This window comes from Mobula birostris, chromosome 2, assembly GCF_030028105.1.
Source record: "Mobula birostris isolate sMobBir1 chromosome 2, sMobBir1.hap1, whole genome shotgun sequence".
NCBI classification, from domain to species: domain Eukaryota; kingdom Metazoa; phylum Chordata; class Chondrichthyes; order Myliobatiformes; family Myliobatidae; genus Mobula; species Mobula birostris.
In genome coordinates, this window is record NC_092371.1 from 133516302 (window position 1) to 133543223 (window position 26922).

Sequence of the window (26922 nt, forward strand, 5' to 3'; positions counted from 1 at the left end):
AATACTATTAAAATATCATTCATTTATTCCATGCAAAGGAAGCTGTTGTGAATAACATACAAAAGTATAATTTTTATATGCGCACTAGTAGCACCAGTAATTAAGTTACTGGACTAATAATCCAGTGGGAGAAAATAAACCACTTAGAAGATTGCAGTTGGTTAAGTGGCATCTGTGGGGCCAATGGATGACAAACATTTCAGGCTGAGAACCTGCAACAGGAATGAGTGTAGAGGGAAGATAGTCAATATACAAAAGTGAGAGGGAGGAGTAAGATAGAGGCTATTTGGTGATAGGACAAACCAGATGAGGCAGAAATGATAGGTAGTTGGAACCAGGTACGGGAGTGGTTCGAAGGAGTACTGTGCTAATAGGTGATGGCTGTTAACACTTTTTTAAAAAGTAGATGGACCCAGCTCGGGGAGGGGAGAGTGAATGTTAGAGACAGAGGCTGATAGGTGAAACCAGATAAGGAAGGAATGGTGTGTAGATGGAATCAGATAGGGGAGGGGATAGTAATGGTGAACCAAGGGAGAAGAAGCTCAGGTAGTGTGGGTGATGAGCAGATGCAATCATGTGGGGTCAGGGGATGTGTCTAGTAGGGACATAAAAGGTGATCTCAGGGAGAGAGATCTGGGTGGACTTGTGAGATTGGGAAAAAAACACAGGGAGTGATTATCTGACATAATCCAGAGACGTAGGCTGCAAACCACTCTCAAGTTTAATCATCTATAGTTTTTTATGGTTATTAGTAACAATGACCTAACTATATGGTAAAACTACATGCAGTTCAATAGACAATAGGTGCAGGAGTAGGCCATTCAGCCCTTCAAGCCAGCACTGCCATTCACTGTGATCATGGCTGATCATCCACCATCAGTATTCAGTTCCTGCCTTATCCCCATAACCTTTGATTCTGCTATCTTTAAGAGCTCTATCCATCTCTTTCTTGAAAGCATCCAGAGACTTGGCCTCCACAGCCTTCTGGGGCAGAGCATTCCATATATCCACCACTCTCTGGGTGAAAAAGTTTTTCCTCAACTCCGTTCTAAATGGTCTACCCCTTGTTCTTAAACTGTGGCCTCTGGTTCTGGACTCACCCATCAGCGGGAACATGCTTCCTGCCTCCAGCATGTCCAATCCCTCAATAATCTTATATGTTTCAATAAGATCCCCTCTCAACCTTCTAAATTCCAGAGTATACAAGCCCAGTCTCTCCAATCTTTCGACATATGACAGTTTCGCCATCCCAGGAATTAACCTTGTGAACCTACGCTGCACTCCCTCAATAGCAAGAATGTCCTTCCTCAAATTTGGAGACCAAAACTGCACACAGTACTCCAGGTGTGGTCTCACCAGGGCCCTGTACAGCTGCAGAAGGACCTCTTTGCTCTTATACTCAATTCCCCTTGTTATGAAGGCCAGCATGCCATTAGCTTTCTTCACTGCCTGCTGTACTTGCATGCTTGCTTTCAGTGACTGATGTACAAGAACACCTAGATCTCGTTGTGCTTCCCCTTTTCCTAACTTGACTCCATTTAGATAATAATCTGTCTTCCCATTCTTACCACCAAAGTGGATAACCTCACATTTATCCACATTAAACTGCAGCTGCCATGCATCTGCCCACTCACCCAGCCTGTCCAAGTCACCCTGTATTCTCATAACATTCTCCTCACATTTCACACTGCCACCCAGCTTTGTGTCATCGGCAAATTTGCTAAGGTTACTTTTAATTCCCTCATCTAAATAATTAATATATATTGTAAACAGCTGCGATCCCAGCACCTAACCCTGCGGTACCCCACTGGTCACCGCCTGCCATTCCGAAAGGGACCTGTTTATCGCTACTCTTTGTTTTCTGTCAGCCAGCCAATTTTCAATCCATGTCAGTACTCTGCCCCCAATACCATGTGCCCTAATTTTGCCCAGTAATCTCCTATGTGGGACTTTATCAAAGGTTTTCTGAAAGTCCAGGTACACTACACCCACTGGCTCTCCCTTGTCCATTTTCATAGTTACATCCTCAAAAATTTCCAGAAGATTAATCAAGCATGATTTCCCCTTTGTAAATCCATGCTGACTCGGACCAATCCTGTTACTGCTATCCAGGTGTGTCGTAATTTCATCTTTTATAAATGACTCCAGCAACTTTCCCACCACCAACGTCAGGCTAACCAGTCTATAATTCCCTGTTTTCTCTCTTCCTCCCTTCTTGAAGAGAGGGACAACATTTGCCACCCTCCAATCCACAGGAACTGATCCTGAATCTATAGAACATTGGAAAATGATTACCAATGCATCCACAATTTCTAAAGCCACCTCCTTAAGTACCCTGGGATGCAGACCATCAGGTCCCGGGGACTTATCAGCCTTCAGACCCAACAGCCTATCCAACACCATTTCCTGCCTAATATAAATTTCCTTCAATTCATCCATTACCCTAGGTCCTTTGGCCACTATTACATCTGGGAGATAGTTTGTGCCTTCCCTAGTGAAGACAGATCCAAAGTACCTGTTCAACTCATCTGCCATTTCCTTCTTCCCCATAATAAGTTCACCCGCTTCTGTCTTTAAGGGCCCAATTTTGGTCTTAACTATTTTTTTCCTTTTCACATACCTAAAGAAGCTTTTACACTCCTCCTTCATATTCTTGGCTAGTTTACCTTCGTACCTCATTTTTTCTCCGCGTATTGCCTTTTTAGTTACCTTCTGTTGCTCTTAAAAGTTTCCCAATCCTCTGGCTTCCCACTCATCTTTGCTATGTTATACTTCTCTTTTATTTTTATACTGTCCATTACTTCTCTTGTCAGCCACGGCCTCCCCTTACTCCCCTTAGGATCTTTCTTCCTCTTTGGAATGAACTGATCCTGCACCTTCCGCATTATTCCCAGAAACACCTGCCATTGCTGTTCCACTGTCATCCCTGCTAGGGTATTGTTCCATTGAACTTTGGCCAGCTCCTCCCTCATAGCACCATAGTTCCCTTTGTTCAACTGCAATACTGACACTTCCGAGTTTCCCTTCTCCCTCTCAAATTATAGATTAAAACTTATCATATTATGGTCACCACCTCCTAATGGCTCCTTTACCTCAAGGTCCCTGATCAAATCCGGTTCATTGCACAACACTAAATCTAGAATTGCATTCTCTCTGGTAGGCTCCAGTACAAGCTGTTCTAAGAATCCATCTCGGAGGGACTCCACAAACTCCCTTTCTTGGGGTCCAGTAGCAACCTGATTCCTCCAGTCTACCTGCATGTTGAAGTCCCCCATAACAACTGTAGCATTACCTTTGCGACATGCTAATTTTAACTCTTGATTCAACTTACACCCTACATCCAGACTACTGTTTGGGGGCCTGTAGATAACTCCCATTAGGGCCTTTCTACCCTTAGAATTTCTCAGTTCTCTTCATACTGACTCTAGGTCTCCTGATTCTATGTCCCCCCTCGCAAGGGACTGGATGTCATTCCTCACCAACAGAGCCACCCCACCCCCTCTGCCCATCAGTCTGTCCTTTTTATAGGACGTACACCCTTGAATATTCATTTCCCAGGTCCTGTCCACTTGAAGCCATGTCTCTGTTATTCCCACAACATCATACTTACCAATTTCCAGCTGTGCCTCAAGCTCATCCACCTTATTTCTTATACTCTGTGCATTCATATACAATACTTTTAATTCATTACTCCCCTCACCTACCATATCAATTCCTATTTCACTTGGCCATACTGTACAATCCCTTCTTGAGCTTTCTGCTCTGTTGATTCTGCTGTCTTTCTTAACTTTTCTTATTCTCACTTTCCCTTTATCTCCATCCTTATGTTTCCAGTTCGTCCGCTCCTCCCCCACTACTTAGTTTAAACACACCCGTGTTGCAGAGGCAAACCTGCCTGCCAGAATGCTGGTGCCCCGCCTATTAAGGTGCAACCCGTCCCTTTTGTACAATTCATCCTTACCCCGAAACATACCCCAGTGGTCCAAGAATGTAAGTCCTTGCTTCCTGCACCAGTTCCTCAGCCACACATTCAGATCCATTATCTCCCTGTTCTTGACCACTCCAGCATGGGGAACTGGAAGCAAACCGGAGATAACCACCCTGGAAGTCCTGCTTTTCAGCCTTCTTCCGAGTTCTCTGAAGTCATGCTGTAAAATGTCTTTCCTCTTCTTCCCCACGTCATTTGTGCCGACATGCACCACCACTTCCGGATGTTCACCTTCACTCTTGAGGATTCCCTGCAATCGGTCCGTGACATCCTGGATCCCGGCACCAGGGAGGCAACACAGCATCCTTAAATCTCGCCTGTTGCCACAGAAACCCCTTTCTGTACCTCTCACTATGGAGTCCCCTACTACCATGGTTCTGCCTGATGTCTGTCTCCTCGGCTTTGCCTCAGTGCCAATTGTTGATTCGCAGACACGTCCGCCTCTCAGACTGGCACTGTCTTCTGTCCCGACAGCTTCCAACAGGGAGAACTTGTTTACGAGAGGCACATCTCCCGGGGTCTCCTGTACTTCAAGCATCCTTTCCTTGCTCATCGTCGACCCCCTTCTCTCTTCCTGTATCCTGGGTGTAACGACCTCACTGTAGGTCCTGTCCAGAAAACTCTCGTTCTCCCGGATGAACCTAATATCATCCAGTTGCCTCTCCAGTGCTGCAACATGGTCCTTCAGAAGCTGAATTTGGACACATTTTCCGCAGGTGTCGGATCCAGAGGCACTATCAGTGTCCCTAACTTCCCACATCATGCATGCAGCACACTGAGTCAGCCTAGCGGTCATTTCCTCACCACTTCTCCCCCTCTCCAACTGTGGCATAGTCTCCTCTCTCAGCCTCCTCGCCGAAGACCCCTGAGCCAAAGACTCGCACTTTTCTCACAAGGTACTTCCCTCAACAAGGCCGCTCCCCGACAGGCTGCTCCCCTAGAGCAAGCCTTACTTATATTAGTTCACGGAGAGGGAGGGGAAAAATGTAGCATTCTTAGCAAATTTAGCCAATATGTAACCTCAAATCTACCCCATGAGGCTGAGTCTTACATGTAGTACAGTCTAAGATTGTCAAGCATGCTATTTGTTTCTATGCTGAAAAAGAGAAAGAATAAAATGAGTCACCAAGCATTCACCCCAACACCAAATTCAGGCACGACAAATTCAGTCTTACAAAGACCACCTTACAGAGAGCCCAAACTGGAAACCTGCTCCATTGACACACGAACAAAAGCCTGACAAAATTATCCTCATGATATCATACCCTGACAAAGTTATCTTCATAAAATCATACCCTGCAGACAATGGGCCAGACGCCTCTATCATAATTTCTGGCCCCGTCCTCTCCCACCAACAGAACAGACCAACCAGATATGACAGTAAGGTGGTATTCAGGCGTAAGTGAATTTTCCTATGAATCCTCAGTCTCTACTCCAGACCCTATCAAGTATCCCGACATTAGGTAAGATGTGGTACCTGATTACCACCCGCTGCCTTTTCCCGGCTGGCTAATCAGTGCTCCTCCAAGCTGAACAGCACATAGAAGTGGCATCAAGAATATCAATAGTTCTTTAAAGTTCAAACTAAATTTATTATCAAAGTACATATCTGTTACCATAACTTGGAGATTCATTTTCTTGTGGATACACTATGTAAATCCAAAACCATAATGGAATCTATGAAAGACGAATCAAGGTGGCGCCAGTGAACAACAATTCCTCAGGCGACATTTTCCAGTTATTTTACTTTACTTTATTGTCACCAAACAATTGATACTAGAGTGTACAATCATCACAGCGATATTTGATTCTGCTTTTCGCACTCCCTTGAGTACAAATCGATAGTAAATATTAAAAATTTAAATTACAAATCATAAATAGAAAATAGAAAAGGGAAAGTAAGGTAGTGCAAAAAACCGAGAGGCAGGTCCAGATATTTGGAGGGTACGGCCCAGATCCGGGTCAGGATCTGTTCAGCAGTCTTATCACAGTTGGAAAGAAGCTGTTCCCAAATCTGGCCATATGAGTCTTCAAGCTCCTGAGCCTTCTCCTGGACGGAAGAGGGACGAAAAGTGTGTTGGCTGGGTGGGTCTTGTCCTTGATTATCCTGGCAGCACTGCTCTGACAGCGTGCGGTGTAAAGTGAGTCCAAGGACGGAAGATTGGTTTGTGTGATGTGCTGGGCTGTGCTCACGAGCTTCTTCAGCTTCTTCCGGTCTTGGACAGGACAACTTCCATACCAGGTTGTGATTTACCCTAGAAGAATGCTTTCTACGGTGCATCTATAAAAATTAGTGAGGGTTTTAGGGGACAGGCCAAATTTCTTTAGCTTTCTCAAGAAGTAAAGGCGCTGGTGGGCCTTCTTGGCAGTGGACCCTGCTTGGTTGGACCAAGTCAGGTCATTTATGATATTGACCCCGAGGAACTTAAAGCTTTTGACTTGTTCCACTTGTGCATCACCAATGTAAATGGGGTCATGCGGTCCGCTGCTCCTTCTGAAGTCAACAACCAATTCCTTCGTCTTGCTGACGTTGAGGGATAGGTTATTGTCTTCGCACCGTGCCATCAGGTTCTTAATTTCCTCTCTGTACTCAAACTCATCATTACCCTAGATACGGCCTACAATTATTGTGTCATCAGCAAACTTATATATTGAGTTTGATGGAAACTTGGCTACACAATCATGGCTGTACAGTGAGTACAGCAGGGGGCTTGTGGGGCACCAGTGCTCAGAGTGACTGTAGAGGAGAGCTTGTCCCCTATTTTTACAGCCTGGGTCCTGTCTGTGAGGAAGTTGAAGATCCAGCTGCAGATCTGAGTGCTAAGGCCCAGGTTCCAGAGCTTAGGAATCAGTTTATTTGGAATGATGGTATTAAAGGCAGAGCTGTAGTCAATGAAAAGGAGTCTTACATATGCGTCTTTATTCTCCAGGTGTTCTAAGGAGGAATGTAGGGCCAGAGAGCTGGCATCTGCCGTTGCTCCGGTAGGCGAATTGCAAAGCATTGAGGTTGACCGGTAGGCTGTGGTTGATGTGTGCCATAACCAATTGCTCGAAGCACTTCATAGCAATTGATGTCAGAGCCACTGGTCGATAGTCATTCAGGCATGCCACCTTGCTCTTCTTCGGCACCGGGATTATCGTTGCCTTCTTAAAACACGAGGGGATCTTAGACTGAAGCAAGGAGCAGTTGAGGATGTCAGCAAACACTCCAGCTAGCTCGTTTGCACAGGCCCGGAGAACCCATCCCGGGACGCCATCTGGGCCTGTTGCCTTCCTTGGATTTATCTTCAGGAAGGTCCTTCTAACGTTCTCCTTGGTGATGATGAATCTTGATGCCACCAGGTCTGGTTCATCCGGAGGGAGCGGGACACTCCTCTTCTTTTCAAATCTTGCGTAGAATATGTTAAGTTCGTCAGGAAGAGAAGTGCCACAGTTATTGATATTCCCAGCCTTTTCTTTTCGCCCAGTGATCTCATTTAGACCCTGCCATAGTCTACTGGCATCCCTCTGGTTAGCCTGGGCTTCCAACTTGACTCGATATTGCCTGTTGGCACCCTTAGTGGCTTTCTGGAGTTCACAACTGGATTCTGTGTAGTGACTGGTATCCCCGGACCTAAAAGCCGCAGCTCTAGCCTTCAAAAGGGACTTGACCTCATAATTCATCCAAGGTTTCCGGTTAGGGAATACCCAGATTGTCTTGTGAGACACACAGACCTCTGTGCATTTCCAGATAAAGTCCGTGACAGCTGAGGCATACTCATCGAGGTTAGCTGCTGAGTCCTTGAATACTAACCAGTCCACCAATTGAAAGCAGTCACGGAGGACCTCATCCGTTTCCTCCGTCCAACGCGACACCACTTTTGACACCGTGACCTGCCGCTTCAGTTTCTGTTTGTAAGCTGGGAGGAGAAGTACAGTCTGATGGTCCGATTTTCCGAAGTGAGGTCATGGGACGGAACGGTAGGCATCCTTGACTGCTGTGTAGCAGTGGTCAAGTGTATACGGGCCTCTAGTGGGGCAGAATACATGTTGGTATAACTTTGGCAGCGCCTTTCTGAGGTTGGCCTGGATAAAGTCCCCGGATGTAATAAGCGAAGCCTCCGGATACTTGGTCTCAAGTTCACTGACGTTGGCATACAGTATGTTCAGAGCACACTCCATGTCTGCCTGGGGGGGAATGTAGACCACTGTCAGTATGACCGAGGTGAATTCCCGTGGCAGATAGTAGGGACGACACTTCACCAACAGGTGATCCAGGTCCGGGCTGCAGGAGCTTGTCAGTGCTACTGTGTCTGAGCAGCACGCAGTGTTGATCAGTAGGCAGACACCACCTCCCCTCTACTTGCCCGAAGATGCCGTACGGTCCATCCGATGGATCGAAAATCTCTCCGGTCGGATGGCACAGTCGGGGGTGGCAGGGGAGAGCCAGGTCTCGGTGAAACAGAATACACAGCAGTTCTGCATCTCCCCGCAGTAGGTGAATCTCCCTTTAAGATCATCCACCTTGTTCTCTATGGCTTGCACATTAACTAGTAGGATGGTGGGCATAGGGACCCTGAAGCCCCTCAGCTTCAATTTGACCAGCAGCCCAGCTCTTTTCCCACACTTCTTCGGTAAATAGTGCATCTTTCTAGGTTTCCATTGATGCAGTGTGCTGTTCTCAGCTCTTTGAGGTTGGTGGACGTATCCCGCGGGGATTGATCAACGTGTCGCGTCGTCGGCCACTCCGGGTCGGGCCGAATGAGTTAGTCAATTATTTCACTTTTTCTACGTCTTCTATTTAATTTTTTTTAATCTTAATTGTGTTTCAGAACCTGTTGGAGCCTTAGACTTACAGTTTGGAGTTTGATTGAGTGATCTAGCATTCTGCTGTCCCCAAGAAAATTCCAGGAGGGGAACCCAAGTATGAGCTACCTTGAGGAGAAGATCAGAGATGGGGTGCAGGGCCATGATCGACTCTAATTCTTGTCAATCAAAGGATTGAAGTAGATTAAAACATTGAGTCGAATGCAGAGGAGGACAGTTTGGCAGTTGCTCTCCACAGAGGCCATCGGACAGCAGTCGGGAGACCATGGGTCAATAACTGCTCTTCATGGAAGGACTGAGTTTGAGCAAGCGGTCCCTCTCCTTGATGCTGATGGAGGATGTTTCTGAAATTCTGAAATTTATTTGATTATTGGAGTGGGCTGTAGTTTACATTGGTCTCCTTCATTTTTCTGTGTTTTCTTTCTTGTTACTGATTGGTTGGTCTGGGTTTGAGGATTGGGGTTTTGGTGGCTTTGTGGGCAATATGTTAGTTTTTGTGTGAGGGAGGGGTCGGGGATTTGGGGTCGGATGTTCTTTGTGGTGTTTTCCCGAGTGGAGGATCTGTTAGTTTATTGTGTGCAATAGAGGGGTTGGGGGTTTGAAGTTATTGTTTTTTCCCTTGTGGGCGATATGTTAGTTTTTGTGAGGGAGGGTGTTGGGGGTTTAATGTCCTAGCTGCTGTTTTCCAGGTGGGTAATCCGTTAGTTTTTGTATGAGGGTGGAGTTGAGGAATTTGGGGTTTGTGAGTTTTTGTTTCTTTTTCTTTTTCATGCAGGGAGGGGATTGACATCTTTCCTTTCAATGACATCTTGGTTTTTCTGTACTTCATGGTTATCTGGAGAAGACAAATCTCAGAGTTGTATTCTGTATACATACTTCGATAATAAAATAAACCTTTGAACCTTTGACCTTTTGAACAAGGTGGACAAACAACCAAAGTGCAAAAGACAACAGGCTGTACAAATACAAAATAAAAAAGAAGTAAGAATAATAAATAAGCAATAAATATTGAGACCATGAGATGAAGAGTCCTTGAAAGAGTCTGTAGGTTGTGGAAACAGTTCAGTGACGGGGCGAATGAAAATGAGTGAAGTTATCCCCACTGCTTCAAGAGTCTGATGGTTGATGGGTAATAACTGTTCATAGACATGGTGGTGAAAGTCTCTAGGCTCTTGTACCTTCTTCCTGATAGCAGCAGCGAGAAGAGAGTATGACCTGGGTGTTGGGGATCCCTGATGATGGATGCTGCTTTCCTGCAACAGTGCTCCATGTAGATGCACTCAGTGATGAGCTGGCTTTATCCATGATGGACTGGGCTATATACATTACTTTTTGTAGGCCTTTCCATTCATGGGCATTGGTGTTTCCATACCAGGCTGTGATGCAACCAGTCAATATACCCCCCCACCACATATCTATAGAAGTTTGTCCAAGTTTTTGATGTCATGCTGAATCTTTATGAACTTCTAAGGAAGTAAATGTACTGCTGTGCTTTCTTAGTAATTGCATTTATCTGTTGGGCCCAGGACAGATCCTTTGAAATTATAACACTGAGAAATTTAAAGTTGCTGACCATCTTCACCTCTGATTCTCCGATGAGGACTGACTCATGGACCTCCAGTTTCCTCCTCATGAAGCCAATTATCAGCTCCTTATTCTTGGTGACATTGAATGAGAGGTTGATGTTGTGGCACCACTCAGCCAGATTTTCAATCTCTCTCTCATATGTTGATTCATCACCACCTTTGATTGGGCCAATGACAGTGGTATCGTCAGCAAACTTAAATATGGCATTGGAGCTGTGCTTAGTCACGCAGTCATAAGTTTAGATAATAAACGGCCTTTCGACTCAGAGTCATAGGGAACTACAACGCAGAAACAGGCTCTTTGGCCCATCCAGTCTGTGCTGAACAATTATTCTACCTTGCTCCATTGACCAACACTTGGACCATAGTCTTCCATATCCCTCCCATCCATGCACTTATCCAAAGTGTTCTTAAATGTTGCAATCAAATCCGCATCCACCACTTCCACTGGCAGCTCATTCTACACTAGAACCACCCTCTGAGTGAAGAAATCTCCCCTTAGGTTCACCTTAAAAAGTGGAATATCCTGCATATAGTGCAGGTTATTGATAAAGTGCAAAATTATAGTAAGGTTGATTGTGTGGTCAAGAGTCCACCTTATTGTACAAGAGGTCCATTCAAGTGTCTGATAACAGTGGGATAGAAGCAGCCCTTGAGCCTGGTGGAGGGGGATCTCATTGAAACCTTTTGAATGTTGAAAGGCCTAGACAGAGTAGGTGTGGAAAGGATGTTTCCCATGGTGGTGGAGACTAGGACAAGAGGACACAGCCTCAGGATAGAGGGGCATCCATTTAAAACAGAAATGCAGAGAAATTTTTTTAGCCAGAGGGTGCTAAATTTGTGGAATTTATTACCACAGACAGCTTTGGAGGCCAGGTCGTTGGGTATATTTAAGGCAGAGCTTGATAGGTTCCTGATAGGACATGACATCAAAGGTTATGGGGAGAAGGCCAGGAAGCAGGGCTGAGGAGGGGGAATAAAAGGATCAGTCATGACTGAAAGGCAGAGCAGACTCGATGGGCCAAATGGCCTAATTTTGCTCCTGCATCTTATGGTTATGTGCTTTCAGGCTTTTGCATCTTCTGCCCAATGGGAGAAATGAGAAGAATGAACGTCCAGAGTGGATTGGGTCTTTAAGTATGTTAGCTGCTTTTCTCAAGCAGTGAGAAGTACAGACACAGTGAACAGGGGGGGGGGGGGCTGTTTCCTATGATGTGCTGAGCTGTGGCCATAACTCTCTACATTTTCTTGTTCACACTATTGTATTGTGTTCAATTCTAGTTGCTGCATTAAAGGAGGATTTGAATAGTGTGCAGCAGAGGTTTAAAGGATGTTATCTAGATTGGATCCCATTTTGACCCATATCCCTCTGAACCTTTCCTGTCCATGTACCTGTCCAAGTATCTTCTAAAAGCTGTTAATGTATCTACCTCAACCACTTCCTCTGACAGTTCATTCTACACATTAGCTACCTTCAGATTATTATTAAATCTTTAATAACATACACAGCATGCTGGAAAAACTCAGCAGGTCAGGCAGCATCAATGGAGAGGAATAAACAGTTGACGTTTTGGGACAAGACCCTTCATCAGGACTCAATGTATTCATCAGCATCCCGATGAAGCGCCTTGGCCCGAAACATCGACTTATTGCTCTCCATAGATGTTGCCTGACCAGCTGAGTTCCTCCTGCATTTTGTATGTATTACTCTGGGTTTCCAGCATCTGCAGAATCTCTTGTGTCCACTAAATCTTTCTCCTTAAACTTATGTCCCCTAATTCTTGAATCCCCAATTCTGGGAAACAGATTGCATTCACCCTAAGTATGCCCCTTGTGATTTTATACACCTCTATAAGATCACTCTTTATTCTGCTATGTTACAATGAAAAAGTCCCAATCTTCTCAACATCCCTTCATAACTTACCAAAATTGAACTCCACTTGCAATTCTATTTACCTGGCTGATCAAGATCCCTCTGTACATCTTCACCGTCAACACCAACTATTTCGAAGTTTGAAGTACATCTATTATCAAAGTTATGTATACTTTCATGCAACCTTGAGATTTGTCTCCTTATTAGCAGCCACAAAACAAAGAAACCCAGTAGAACCCATTAAAACAAAAGAAGATGGTCAAACCCACAATGCAGAGAGAGAAAAAAAAACAAATTGTTCAAACAATAAAAATAAGCAAATAGCGTTCACAACTGAAGTTCATGAAAGTAAGTCCACAGCCGGGAAGATTCAAAAGCCCATTAGTGGCAGGCCTCAGCCTCAGTTCAGTACAGAGACCAGTAAATCATGCGGAGCAGAGCTGAACTGGCCTGTCCATTGCCTCTAGTCCTGACACCCTGATCCTCTCAATCTGGCCTGGCGCTTAAATTGTCAGGTTGTTCTTTGCTCTCGGTCCTGAGCCCTGCCGCTTCGATTTGCTCTCGGGCCCAAGACTTGCCATCCGACTTGGCCTGTACCCGACCTTCCCAAATTAGCTTGGTGCTTAAAACTACCAAATTGTAGCTCTTTCCTAATCTTGGACCCGTGCTTTGCCTGAATTCTGTCACACCTTGCCTTGGCTCTGTCACATTGAATTACCCCCAGGATTGTTCCAGCAATGGCCATATATTGGCTCGTTCCCTGATCTCCTGTCTGGACCCCACCTCCTCCATTTACCCTATACACATTTCATCACAACCATCCTGCATCTTCAAGACTTCATTTCACCCTGCAAAAACCGTACAGGTGGTTCAAAAGCTCAACTCTGACAGTGTGCACGACATCCTGGTACGAGAGGGAAAGCAAACAGAAATCGTGATACATGTTGGGACCAATGACATAGGCAGGAAGAGAGATGAGGTCCTGAAGTGTGAGTTTCGGGAATTAGGCAGAAGGCTGAAGAACAGGACCTCAAGGGTGATGTTCTCAGGATTGCTGCCAGTGCTACGTGACAGTGATGGTAAGAATTGGAGGAGATGGCAGTTGAATGCGTGGCTGAGGAGTTGGTGCAGGGAGCAGGGTTTTAGATTTTTAGATCATTGGGATCTCTTCTGGGGAAGGTGGGACCTGTACAGATTGGATGGGTTGCACCTGAACTCCAGGGGGAGCAATATCCTTACAGGTAGGTTTGCTTGCATGGTTCGGGAGGGTTTAAACTAATTGGCGAGGGGGATGGGACCCACAGCGACAGAGCAGTGAAAGAAGTGCATGGAGTAAAGCCAGATCTAACATACAGAGAGGCTTTGAGGAAAGAGAAGCAGAATAAATGGTGTAAAGACAGTAAGGTAGAAGGGCTGAAATGTGTGTACCTCAATGCAAGAAGCATCAGGAACAAAGGTGATGAACTGAGAGCTTGGATACATACATGGAATTATGATGTAGTGGCCATTACAGAAACTTGGCTGGCACCAGGGCAGGAATGGATTCTCAATATTCCTGGATTTCAGTGCTTTAAAAGGGATAGAGAGGGCGGAAAAAAGGGAGGAGGGGTGGCATTACTGGTCAGGGATACTATTACAGCTACAGAAAGGGTGGGTAATGCAGCAGGATCCTCTTTTGAGTCAATGTGGGTGGAAGTCAGGAACAGGAAGGGAGCAGTTACTCTACTGGGGGGTATTCTATAGGCCCCTGGTAGCAGCAGAGATACAGAGGAGCAGATTGGGAGGCAGATTTTGGAAAGGTGCAAAAATAACAGGGTTGTTATCATGGGTGACTTTAACTTCCCTAATATTGATTGGCACCTGATTAGTTCCAAGGGTTTAGATGGGGCAGAGTTTGTTAAGTGTGTCCAGGATGGATTCCTGTCACAGTATGTGGACAGGCCGACCAGGGGGAATGCCATACTAGATCTAGTACTAGGTAATGAACCGGGACAGGTCACAGATCTCTCAGTGGGTGAGCATCTGGGGGACAGTGACCACCGCTCCCTGGCCTTTATAATTATCATGGAAAAGGATAGAATCACAGGAAAATTTTTAATTGGGGAAAGGCAAATTATGAGGCTATAAGGCTAGAACTTGCGGGTGTGAATTGGGATGATGTTTTTGCAGGGAAATGTACTATGGACATGTGGTTGATGTTCAGAGATCTCTTGCGGGATGTAAAGGATAAATTTGTCCCGGTGAGGAAGATAAAGAATGGTAGGGTGAAGGAACCATGGGTGACAAGTGAGGTGGAAAATCTATTCAGGTGGAAGAAGGCAGCATACATGAGGTTTAGGAAGCAAGGATCAGATGAGTCTATTGAGGGATAAAGGGAAGCAAGAAAGGAGCTTAAGAAGGGGCTGAGAAGAGCAAGAAGGGGGCATGAGAAGGCCTTGGCGAGTAGGGTAAAGGAAAACCCCAAGGCATTCTTCAATTATGTGAAGAAAAAAAGGATGACAGGAGTGAAAGTAGGACCGATTAGAGATAAAGGTGGGAAGATGTGCCTGGAGGCTGTGGAAGTGAGCGAGATCCTTAATGAATACTTTTCTTCGGTATTCACCAATGAGAGGGAACTTGATGATGGTGAGGACAATATGAGTGAGGTTGATGTTCTGGAGCATGTTGATATTAAGGGAGAGGAGGTGTTGGAGTTGTTAAAATACATTAGGACAGATAAGTCCCCGGGGCCTGACGGAATATTCCCCAGGCTGCTCCATGAGGCGAGAGAAGAGATTGCTGAGCCTCTGGCTAGGATCTTTATGTCCTCGTTGTCCACGGGAATGGTACCGGAGGATTGGAGGGAGGTGAATGTTGTTCCCTTGTTCAGAAAAGGTAGTAGGGATAGTCCGGGTAATTATAGACCAGTGAGCCTTACGTCTGTGGTGGGAAAGCTGTTGGAAAAGATTCTTAGAGATGGGATCTATAGGCATTTAGAGAATCATGGTCTGATCAGGGACAGTCAGCACGGCTTTGTGAAGGGCAGATCGTGTCTAACAAGCTTGATAGAGTTCTTTGAGGAGGTGACCAGGCATATAGATGAGGGTAGTGCAGTGGATGTGATCTATATGGATTTTAGTAAGGCATTTGACAAGGTTCCACACGGTAGGCTTATTCAGAAAGTTAGAAGGCATGGGATCCAGGGAAGTTTGGCCAGGTGGATTCAGAATTGGCTTGCCTGCAGAAGGCAGAGGGTGGTAGTGGAGGGAGTACATTCAGATTGGAGGATTGTGACTAGTGGTGTCCCACAAGGATCTGTTCTGGGACCTCTACTTTTCGTGATTTTTATTAACGACCTGGATGTGGGGGTAGAAGGGTGGGTTGGCAAGTTTGCAGATGACACAAAGGTTGGTGATGTTGTAGATAGTGTAGAGGATTGTCAAAGGTTGCAGAGAGACATTGATAGGATGCAGAAGTGGGCTGAGAAGTGGCAGATGGAGTTCAACCCGGAGAAGTGTGAGGTGGTACACTTTGGAAGGACAAACTCCAAGGCAGAGTACAAAGTAAATGGCAGGATACTTGGTAGTGTGGAGGAGCAGAGGGATCTCGGGGTACATGTCCACAGATCCCTGAAAGTTGCCTCACAGGTGGATAGGGTTGTTAAGAAATCTTATGGGGTGTTAGCTTTCATAAGTCGAGGGATAGAGTTTAAGAGTCGCGATGTAATGATGCAGCTCTATAAAACTCTGGTTAGGCCACACTTGGAGTACTGCGTCCAATTCTGGTCACCTCACTATAGGAAGGATGTGGAAGCATTGGAAAGGGTACAGAGGAGATTTACCAGGATGCTGCCTGGTTTAGAAAGTATGCATTATGATCAGAGATTAAGGGAGCTAGGGTTTTACTCTTTGGATAGAAGGAGGATGAGAGGAGACATGATAGAGGTGTACAAGATAATAAGAGGAATAGATAGAGTGGATAGCCAGCGCCTCTTCCCCAGGGCACCACTGCTCAATACAAGAGGACATGGCTTTAAGGTAAGGGGTGGGAAGTTCAAGGGGGATATTAGAGGAAGGTTTTTTACTCAGAGAGTGGCTGGTGCGTGGAATGCACTGCCTGAGTCAGTGGTGGAGGCAGATACACTAGTGAAGTTTAAGAGACTACTAGACAGGTATATGGAGGAATCTAAGGTGGGGTCTTATATGGGAGGCAGGGTTTGAGGGTCGGCACAACATTGTGGGCCGAAGGGCCTGTACTGTGCTGTATTATTCTATGTTCTATGAAGTTACAAGCTATTGTTTGCGGGGACAGTTTAACAGAAAAAGTGTGATTAATAAAGTATTTAGTTGTTTTCTTTGTTTTATTTACCACCAGCAACTAGTCGCTGGGGTTCACCAACACCATCTTAAACCGGAAGTGTCATGTGCAAACTTACTTTGTACATTCGCGTCCAAATTATTGACATACATGACAAATAACAATTAAGCATTAAGCCCTGGGGACTAGTTACTAGTGATGAAATATTAATGATATCAGATGAAATCTCGAACCTTTTTTTAAACACTTACCTTATGTTGTTTAGCTATGACATGCACAAGAAAGTTGGTCCTAACGTTGTCAACGTTTGGTACAAGAATTGAAGTATAATCTGGCTCGCTGTCAGCTGGATAGAAATACTCTTGAACCTGTGTTTGCCAGTCCTCCCATTCACCTGAATCAAAAAGCAAAGAACTGTTCAAATAAAGAAACTCTCTGCAGTTTGGTACTAATGTTGATTATTGGATGTTCCTTAAAATATATCTATCAACATATTCAATGATAAATATTTTTCTATAAATGAATGAAAAATACTTATTTTATTGCATTAGAAAAATAAATACCTCTCAAGCTTTTAATTTTTCTGGATTGATACTGAACACTTATTTTAATGTTCAGTCAATTCAGTGGCTCAATATGCCACCAGATTCAGAAGGATTTTTTTTAAAAGTATCTCAGTATGATAAACAGAATTCACACTGGAAGAATGGAAGAAGGAAAGAACAATCAAAAGTATGGCAAAAATATGGCAAACATCGCTACAACCTGCAACCTGGTCATCTCAGAGGTTGAGGTACGCAGATGTTTCCAACAAGTGGACAGTCGCAAGGCTGTGGGACCGGACGGCATCCCAGGCAAGTACCCAGGATGCGTGTAGTACAACTGGCAGGTGTGTTTACTGACAGTTTTAATCCCTCCCTCTCCCAGTGTAGAGTGCCCTCCTGCTTCAAATTATCCACCATTGTCCCTGTACCAAAAAAGACCAAGGTAACATGCCTGAACAACTGGCGTCCTGTCACACTCACCTCAATAATAAGCAAATGCTTTGCGAGGCTGGTCAAAGATTACATCTGCAGCTTGCTACCACCCAAACTGGACCCCCTACAATTCACCTACCGACACAACCGATCACAGATGATACAATAGCTACTGCTCTACATACTGTCCTTATACATCTGGAGAAGAAGAATGCTTATGTGAGAATGCTGTTCTTGGACTACAGTTCAGCATTCAACACCACAATTCCATCCAGGCTCGACAGGAAGCTCAGAGACCTCAGCCTTCACCCTGTCTTGTGCAGCTGGATCCTGGACCGTGTCAGATTGCTGGCAGGTGGTAAGAGTGGGCTCCCTCACCTCCACCACTCTGACTCTCAACACAGGAGCCCCCCAGGGCTGTGTACCCTCTCCTTTACTCCCTGTATACCAATGACTGTGTTGCCATCCACAGTTCTAATCTGCTAATTAAATTTGCCAATGACACTACATTGATTGGCCTTAAATCAAACAATAATGAGGTGGCCTACAGGGAAGAAGTCATCTCTCTGACACAGTGGTGTCGAGAAAACAACCTCTCCCTCAATATCGCAAACAGAAAGGAGCTGGTTGTTGATTACAGGAGGAATGGAGATAGGCTAACCCCTAATGACATCAATGGATCTGGGGTTGAGAGGGTAAACAGCTTTAAATACCTCTGCATCCACATCACCGAGGAACTCACGTGGTCTGTTCACACCAGCCGTGTAGTGAAAAAGGCACAAAAGCGCCTCTTTCACCTCAGATGGTTGAGGAAGTTTGGTATGGGCCCCCAAATCCTAAGAACTTTCTACAGCATCACAATTGAGAGCATCCTGACTGGCTGCATCACTGCCTGGTTTGAGAACTGTACCTCCCTTAATCGTAGGATTCTACAGAGAGTGGTGCGGCAAGCCCAGCACCTCTGTAGTTGTGAATTCCAAGTATTCAGAACATTTACAAAGACAGGCGTGTAAAAAGGGCCCAAAGGATCATTGGAGACCCGAGTCACCCCAATCACAATCTATTCCAGCTGCTACCATCTGGGAAATGGTACCACAGCATAAAAGCCAGGACCAACAGGCTCCGGGACAGCTTCTTCCACCAGGCCATCAGACTGATTAATTCACGCTGATTTGAGTGTATTTCCATGTTACATTGACTGTTCTATTTATTATAAATTACTATGTTTGCACATTGCACATTTAGACAGGGATGTAACGTAAAGATTTTTACTCCTCATGTATGTGAAGAAGTAAAATCAATTCAATTCAAATGTGCTTACTACTGGAGTATGTATGCAGTTCTGGTAACTCCTTCAAAAGAATATTATTCCTCTTTACATTACAGAGGCTACCAAAATAATAATTTTGAGTATTGGGAGCTTAATGCTAGAAAGATGAAGAAAACTGGGATTTTCTTAGGAAACACAGAATATCTGTTGTGATATAAATGAAGCTAACTGAAGGAAACTGATCAGAAATAAGACAAGAAAACACCCTACTTCAATAGTAAAGAACTGCAAGAGTTAAAAAAAAGGGATTAAAATTAAGTATGTTTATTATTGGGTAGAATTTTGTTTTTAATCATTCTTTTTCTAAATTAACTTAAAATAAAAGTAGCATGTGCTTATTGGAGAATATACAGTACATAACCATTTCAATTGGCCAGAGGGTTGCATAACACTTGGATTCTTGAAATAAGTTTAAGGTTGAGAGATAGCAATGCAAGGAACCTTCATTTAGTATCAACAAAGTTGGTGTATAGAGTCATAGAGAAGTACAGCACAGAAACAGGCCCTTCAATCCATCTAGTCCATGCCAAAACCATTTAAACTGCCTAGTCCCATTGACCTGCACCAGGACCATAGCCCTCCATATCCCTACTATCCATGTACCTATTCAAACTTCTCTTAAACATGGAAATCATGGACCACTTGTAATGGAAGCTTATCCCACACTCTCACAACTCTCTGAGTGAAGAAGTTTCCCCCATGCTTCCCTTAAACATCTTACCTTTTACCCTTAACCCATGGCCTCTGGTTGTAGTTCCACCCAACTAAGTGGAAAAAACCTGCTTGCATTTACTCTATCACCCTATCTATACCCTTCATAATTTTGTATGCTTCTATCAAATCTCCTTTCAATCTTCTACATTCTAAAGAATATAGCCCTAACCTATTCAATCTTTCCTTATAACTCAGGTCCTCCAGACCGGGTGACATTCTTGTAAATTTTCTCTGCACTCTTTTAATCTTGTTTCATCTCTCCTGTTAGTAGGTGCCCAAAATTACACACAATGCTTCAGATTAGGCCTCACCAACATCTTATACATTTCAACATAACATCCCATCTTCTGTACTCAATACATTGATTTATGAAGACCTATGTGCCAAAAGTTTTCTTTATGACCCTATCTACCTGTGACACCACTTTCAATGAATTAAGTACCAGTATTCCCATATCCCTTTGTTCTACCACACTCCTAAGACCTACCCTGGTTGGTCCTACGAAGTGCAAAACCTGACACTTGTCTGCATTAAATTCCATCTGCCATTTTTCAGCACACTTTTCCAGTTAATGAAGATCCTTCTGCAAGCCATGATAGCCTTCCTCATTATCCACTACATCCCCTATCTTGGTGTCACCCACAAATTTGCTGACCACATTATGAACCTGATCATTAATATAGATGACAAACAATAAAGGACCCACCACCGATCCCTGCGTCACACCACCAGTCACAGACCTCCAGTCAGAGAGGCAACCCTCTACTACCACTCTCTGGTTTCTCCCACAAAGCCAATATTCATCCAATTTACTACCTCATCCTGAATGCTGAATGACTGAACCTTCTTGACAAACCTTCCATGCAGGACCTTGTCAAAGCCTTGCTAAAGTCCACGTAGACAACATCCACTGCCCTGCCTTCAAGTGTGGTAACTTTCTCGAAAAACTCTATAAGATTGGTTAGACATGAACTACAATGCACAAAACCATGCTAACGATCCTTAGTCAGTCCTTGTCTATCCAAATACTCATATCACTTAGAATACCTTCCAATAACTTTCCCACAAATGTCAGACTCACCAGCCTATAATTTTCTTGTTTCTGTTTACAGCCTTTTTTAAAACAGCGGAATGACATTGGCTATCCTCCAATCCTCTGATGCCTCTCGTGTTGCTGAGCATGATTTAAGTAATCTTTGCTAGTGCCTGGTAATTTCTGCACATGCCTCCCATAGGGTCTGAGGGAACTCCTTGTCAGGGGATTTATCTATCCTGATTCGCCTCCTCCTCTGTAATCTATACAGGGTCTATGAAGTTGATGGCATTTTGCTTCACTTCTATAGACTCTGTATCTCTCTCCAGAGAAAATACAGGTGCAAAGAATGCATTTAAGATCGCCCCCATCTGTTTTGGCTCCTGATATGGATTACCATTCTGGACTTCCAGAGTGTACTGGAGAGCTACTGTATAATATGGGACTACTTTATGTTGTAGGGACACACCGTTGCATGCGCTATTGGGCACATATTGAGCACGCACTATTAGGCATGTATTGATCTGCACTTGTGTGTTCAGTTCGGTTTTAGTCAGTAAAGAACCTTGTTAACTTAGCTCCCGTCTCTAGCGTTTCTATTTATAGCTTTGTTGTGTAACCCGGCCACATACATAACAAATTGGCGACAAGGTTAATGAACCTACATCGTATTGGAACGCCGTGTTTTAATTGATAACGACACTCGGAAGAAGAGCACAAGGTACGAGCCAAGGCAGAGCAATGCTGCAAGTCCGAAAGGAAACAGAAGCACAGCCGTGGGTCAGGAACGTCAGGAGACCAAGAGACACAGTCAGGGCCGCAGCACATCCAGCCGAGACCATAGCCGGCGCTGACCCTAGGGACTGAGGGTCTGCCTGCCCCAGAAGGGAGATAAAAAGGAGCGACACACATACATCTAGACGGAGTGCACTCGTAATGCTAGCAAAAAGATCACATAAGTCAAAAAAAGGGAGGACGGGGCTAAATTAATATAACAAAGATGGCGATGATTGGAACCATTACAGCATTTGATAGTTGCATTGAAGACTGGGCAACTTACATTGAAAGAGTGGAGTTATATTGTGTTGCTAACAATGTTAATGATGAAAAGAAAGCCAGCAACTTACTCAGTATTATGGGAGCAAAAACATACGGCCTGCTACGGAGCTTGTTAACCCCTGAAAAGCCAGGTGACAAAATGTTCAAGCAAATAGTAGACACACTCCAAAGGCGTTTGAACCCCGAACCACTGGTCATTGCTGAAAGATTTAAATTCCATAAATGGAATCAGAGCAAAAATGAAAGCATTTCTGAATATTGTGTTGGTTTGCGCAAATTATCAGAACATTGTCAATTTGGAGCTGGTCTATTGGATGAACTGAGGGACAGGTTAGTGTGTGGCATGCACTGTGAAACCACACAGAAGAAGCTCCTGGATGAAAAAGACCTTACATTAGAGAAAACGCTGAACATTGCAATATCAACGGAAACAGCCGCATGAGGTGCTTCTGAGATACAACAAAAATCTCTGGAATATGCGACAAATAAAATGTCACTGAACAGAAATGAAGGAAAGAAGTGTTACCGTTGTGGGAAGAGGTCACATGACCCAGATGACTGTTGGTTTAAAGACAAAGAATGCAGAAACTGTGGCAAACAGGACCACATTGGCAGAGTATGCAAAGCTAGTAAACAATGTTACCATTGTGGGAACATGTGTTACGAACTTGAACGTTTTAGAAATAAACCAGCAGCAAGAGATTTCACACTGAATCGGGTTTTAATGTTAAAACCACTACTTCTATTAGTATCTACTTAAAATATCGTAACTTAACCAAGATAAACAAATGTTAAGTGTTAGTCATAGTCATACTTTATTGATCATGGGGAAATTAGTTTTCGTTCCGTTGCACCATAAATAATTAAATAGTAATAAATTCATAAATAGTTAAATAGTAATATGTAAATTATGCCAGAAAATAAGTCCAGGACCAGCCTATTGGCTCAGGATGTCTGAGCCTCCAAGGGAGGAGTTGTAAAGTTTGATGGCCAAAGGGAGGAATGACTTCCTATGACGCTCTGTGTTGCATCCCGATGGAATGAGTCTCTGGCTGAATGTACTCCAGTGCCCAACCAGTACATTATGTAGTGGATGGGAGACATTGTCCAAGATGGCATGCAACTTGGACAGTATCCTCTTTTCAGACAACACTGTCAGAGAGTCCAGTTCCATCCCCACAACATCACTGGCCTTACGAATGAGTTTGTTGATTCTGTTGGTGTCTGCTACCCTCAGCCTGCTGCCCCAGCACACAACAGCAAACATGATCGCACTGGCCACCACAGACTCATAGAACATCCTCAGCATTGTCCGGCAGATGTTAAAGGACCTCAATCTCCTCAGGAAATAGAGACGGCTCTGACCCTTCTTGTAGACAGCCTCAGTGTTCTTTGACCAGTCCAGTTTATTGTCAATTCGTATCCCCAGGTATTTGTAATCTTCCACCATGTCCACACTGACCCCCTGGATGAAAACAGGGTCACCGGTACCTTAGCTCTCCTCAGATCTGCCACCAGCTCCTTAGTCTTTTTCACATTAAGCTGCAGATAATTCTGCTCACACCATGTGACAAAGTTTCCTGCTGTAGCCCTGTACTCAGCCTCGTCTCCCTTGCTGATGCATCCAACTATGGCAGAGTCATCAGAAAACTTCTGAAGATGACAAGACTCTGTGCAGAAGTTGAAGTCCGAGGTGTAAATGGTGAAGAGAAAGGGAGACAAGACAATCCCCTGTGGAGCCCCAGTGCTGCTGATCAATCTGTCGGACACAGTGTTGCAAGCACACGTACTGTGGTCTGCCAGTCAGGTAATCAAGAATCCATGACACCAGGAAAGCATCCACCTGCATCGCTGTCAGCTTCTCCCCGAGCAGAGCAGGGCGGATGGTGTTGAACGCACTGGAGAAGTCAAAAAACATGACCCTCACAGTGCTTGCTGGCTTGTCCAGGTGGGTGTAGACATGGTTCAGCAGGTAGACGATGGCATCCTCAACTCCTAGTCGGGGCTGGTAGGCGAACTGGAGGGGATCTAAATGTGGCCTGACCATAGGCCGGAGCAGCTCCAGAACAAGTCTCTCCAGGGTCTTCATGATGTGGGAGGTCAATTTCCTACCGGTCTGTAGTCATTGAGGCCGCTGGGGCGCAGCGCCTTCGGCACAGGGACGAGGCAGGACGTCTTCCACAGCACAGAAACCCTCCGGAGCCTCAGACTCAGGTTGGAGACATGGCGAAGTACTCCACATAGCTGAGGGGCACAGGCTTTGAGCACCCTGGTACTGACACCATCCGGTCCTGCAGCCTTGATTGGGTTGAGACGTTTCAGCTGTCTTCTCACCTGTTCAGCTGTGAAGCCCACCGTGGTGGTTTCGTGTGGGGAAGGGCTATAGTCATAAGAGCAGGGTGGGGGATTGTGAGGAGGGGTAGGAGGGGAGAGTGGAATATGTGTTGATTGGGGGCCGACAACAGATGGCTCACGTGAGGGATGGGCAGGGGCCACAATGTCAAATCTGTTAAAGAACAGGTTAAGTTCGTTGGCCCTGTCCACACTGCCTTCAGCTCCTCTGTTGCTAATTTGCCGGAACCCAGTGATGGTCCTCATCCCACTCCAGACCTCTCTCATGTTGTTCTGCTGAAGTTTCCACTCAAGCTTCCTCCTGTACCTGTCTTTAGCCTCCCTGATCCTGGCTTTCAGGTCCCTCTGTATTGCCGTCAGCTCCTCCCTATTTCCATCTCTAAACGCCCTCTTTTTAGCGTTCAGGATGTCCTTAATGTCTTATGTGTATATATGTGTGTAATATAGCTCCCAAACTAAGTTAAGCTTAGGGAAACAAAGCTTAGAGTCTTGAGATGGTAAAGTAGGAAAGTTCAGTTCATCCACGGAATGAATGATAGGAGAGAGATATTTGTAATCCAGGGTGAAATGTAGAGAAGAGGTTATTACGAAGTATTCCACAGATTCCATGATGGTAAAATGAGATAACAGTCGCTGTAGATCTTGTTTGTCGTGTCGTTTCAAATCCACATACAAATTGTCACCAAAAGTGATCTGTCACAGGGATATCATCTTCAAGTGGCTGCCACACAACATACCCAGGCAAGGGTTAACACATAAAGGTCTCCACAGGATATCCCAAACAAAATCCACTCCTTTGGATTATACGAAGTGACAGACACACATTCGTTGTGCACCATGTGCCAATGTTTAACCCACCCTTGTGGGCTTGAAACTCTCAGCTGCGACCAGCTGAAGCTCCTGGCTTCCCAGTCTCTCTCTCTCTTGACTGTGTCTGTCTGTGTCCTTGTTTTAAAGTTAAACAAGCTGCAAGTCAGTCAGTGAACAACATCATAGTGCCGCCTCATTTAGGCACTCTTCAAGTGACAGTCCACAGTAAACAAAACCTGTGGTTCATAGCACATGTCACATGACCCTGATGACTGTTGGTTTAAAGACAAAGAATGCAGAAACTGTGGCAAACAGAGCCACACTGGCAGAGTATGCAAAGCTAGTAAACAGCAGAAAAAGGTCAAAATACAGAGAAACAAGAAACCTCAGAAAGGAAAATACAACAAGGTACACAAAATGAAAGAAGGCAGTTCTGATGAAAACGAATTCGACGAAAGTGAATTGTCTTGTTTGCAACTTCACAGCGTGAAAGAAACAGATGATCGAAGAGTAATATGGATCACTCCACAAGTTGGACACAGGCTCAGCTTTAACAGTGATCTCTGCACATGACTACAAATGACTGTTTTCGCACATACCTCTGAAACGAATGAAACTTCTACTAAAAACTTACACAGGACAGAAAGTGCATCCTGAAGGCAAAATTAAAGTGACAGTGACCTACGGAGATAAAACACAGCAACTGAACTTCTATGTACTGAAAAATAGAGGACCACCGTTGCTGGGACGTGAATGGCTCAGGAAAATCCAGTTGGTTTGGCACACCGTCAAGGCACTAGATGTGTCAACAAAGGAGGGCAGCTCGGCGGGGAAGATGTCCGCAGCTCTCCTCTCACCTATTGTTGACTATTACAATGACAAGGAGGAGCTAGACAGTGTCGACAATGGGGATGAACGCAGTATCTGTGGCTGTGACTTGGATGGAGATACAGAGGATGTAAGGGAGACAGGTATTGCCAATAAGCAGGATGATAAAGACTAGAAGACAGCTTACAGCAGTTACAGGAAGGCACTTTGCAGGAGTATCAGAAAAGGATGAAGAAACTAGATCAACAATACAAGGAAAGAATATGATATGCAGAGCTTTTTCTGCAACTGGAGACAGAACAAGTGGAAAGCAATTATATTAAAGAGAAGAAAGCAGCAGTGAAGGAATTTGAAGATAAAAAGATTGAGTTAGAAGAAGAGAAAAAGAGAATGAGAGGCTATCAATGGAAATCACAGGAGATTATATGGAGGTAAAGCCAATAATGACTAGGAAACTAAGGAGGAGACCTAATGATCCTGTTCCAATTACAGACAAAAGACGAAAACCCCCACCTACGCAGTTAAATTACTTGTTAACAGATGAACAGATAATGGAAGATCTGCGAACTCTCAATAAGCTTAAATCTCTGAAAAGACCAGCATCTCCGTCTCCTCTTGAACAATTTCCTTGGGAAAGATCCATGAAAATTGGTCATCCTTTAAAAGCTCTTGGAGGAAATCAATTCCATTCAAACAGAACAGCTTTCACACAAGGTAAATTTTGAACCAATCATTTCCTCCATTGAGAATCAGACACTCAATCCTTTGCAGGGAAGTTTCTTTTTCACGTACATATTTTGAATCCACAGTCAATGTGTCTTGTTTTGCACAAGGAAGTTGGGAAACAGCATCAAAACAGAGGCGAATTCTGGCAACAAACTGTTTCTATTGTTGTATTTTCACACTTGTGCTGAACGTGCATCTGAAGGAATTCTCCCTCTTCAGCCAGACAGATAGCACTGCAGGTAATCCTTAATATCAGCAAAACTGTACTTTAACAGCAGCTTAAGAACAGTGGAATGAACAACAGGATTTCAATCAACTGCTTCATCAAACGGTGAAAGATTACTGGTAAAGTACTGTTCTTTTTGTGAGTCATTGGATTGCCCCGACTTTTGAATAACTAGCAGAGACAACAGATCTCCAACCACTTCTTTTGATCTGGCAAGTCATCTTTGAAGCAGACCATGGAAATCAAAGCTACGAAAAATGCATCGCACCTCTTGCGAAATATGACTAACTTTGCTACAGCTTCCGCTGGTACATAATC

The 26922-nt window shown here is 44.5% G+C and overlaps 1 protein-coding gene across 1 annotated transcript in view; it reads right to left on the reverse strand.

Annotated features, from left to right (window-relative positions):
• Window positions 1-26922, reverse strand: part of LOC140210901 (dynein axonemal heavy chain 8-like) — a 1093299-nt gene that overhangs the window by 332896 nt on the left and 733481 nt on the right. The window contains exon 55 of the mRNA XM_072280167.1: window positions 16801-16943. Coding sequence (XP_072136268.1) covers window positions 16801-16943 — 143 coding nt within the window. The remainder of the gene's footprint in view (window positions 1-16800; window positions 16944-26922) is intronic.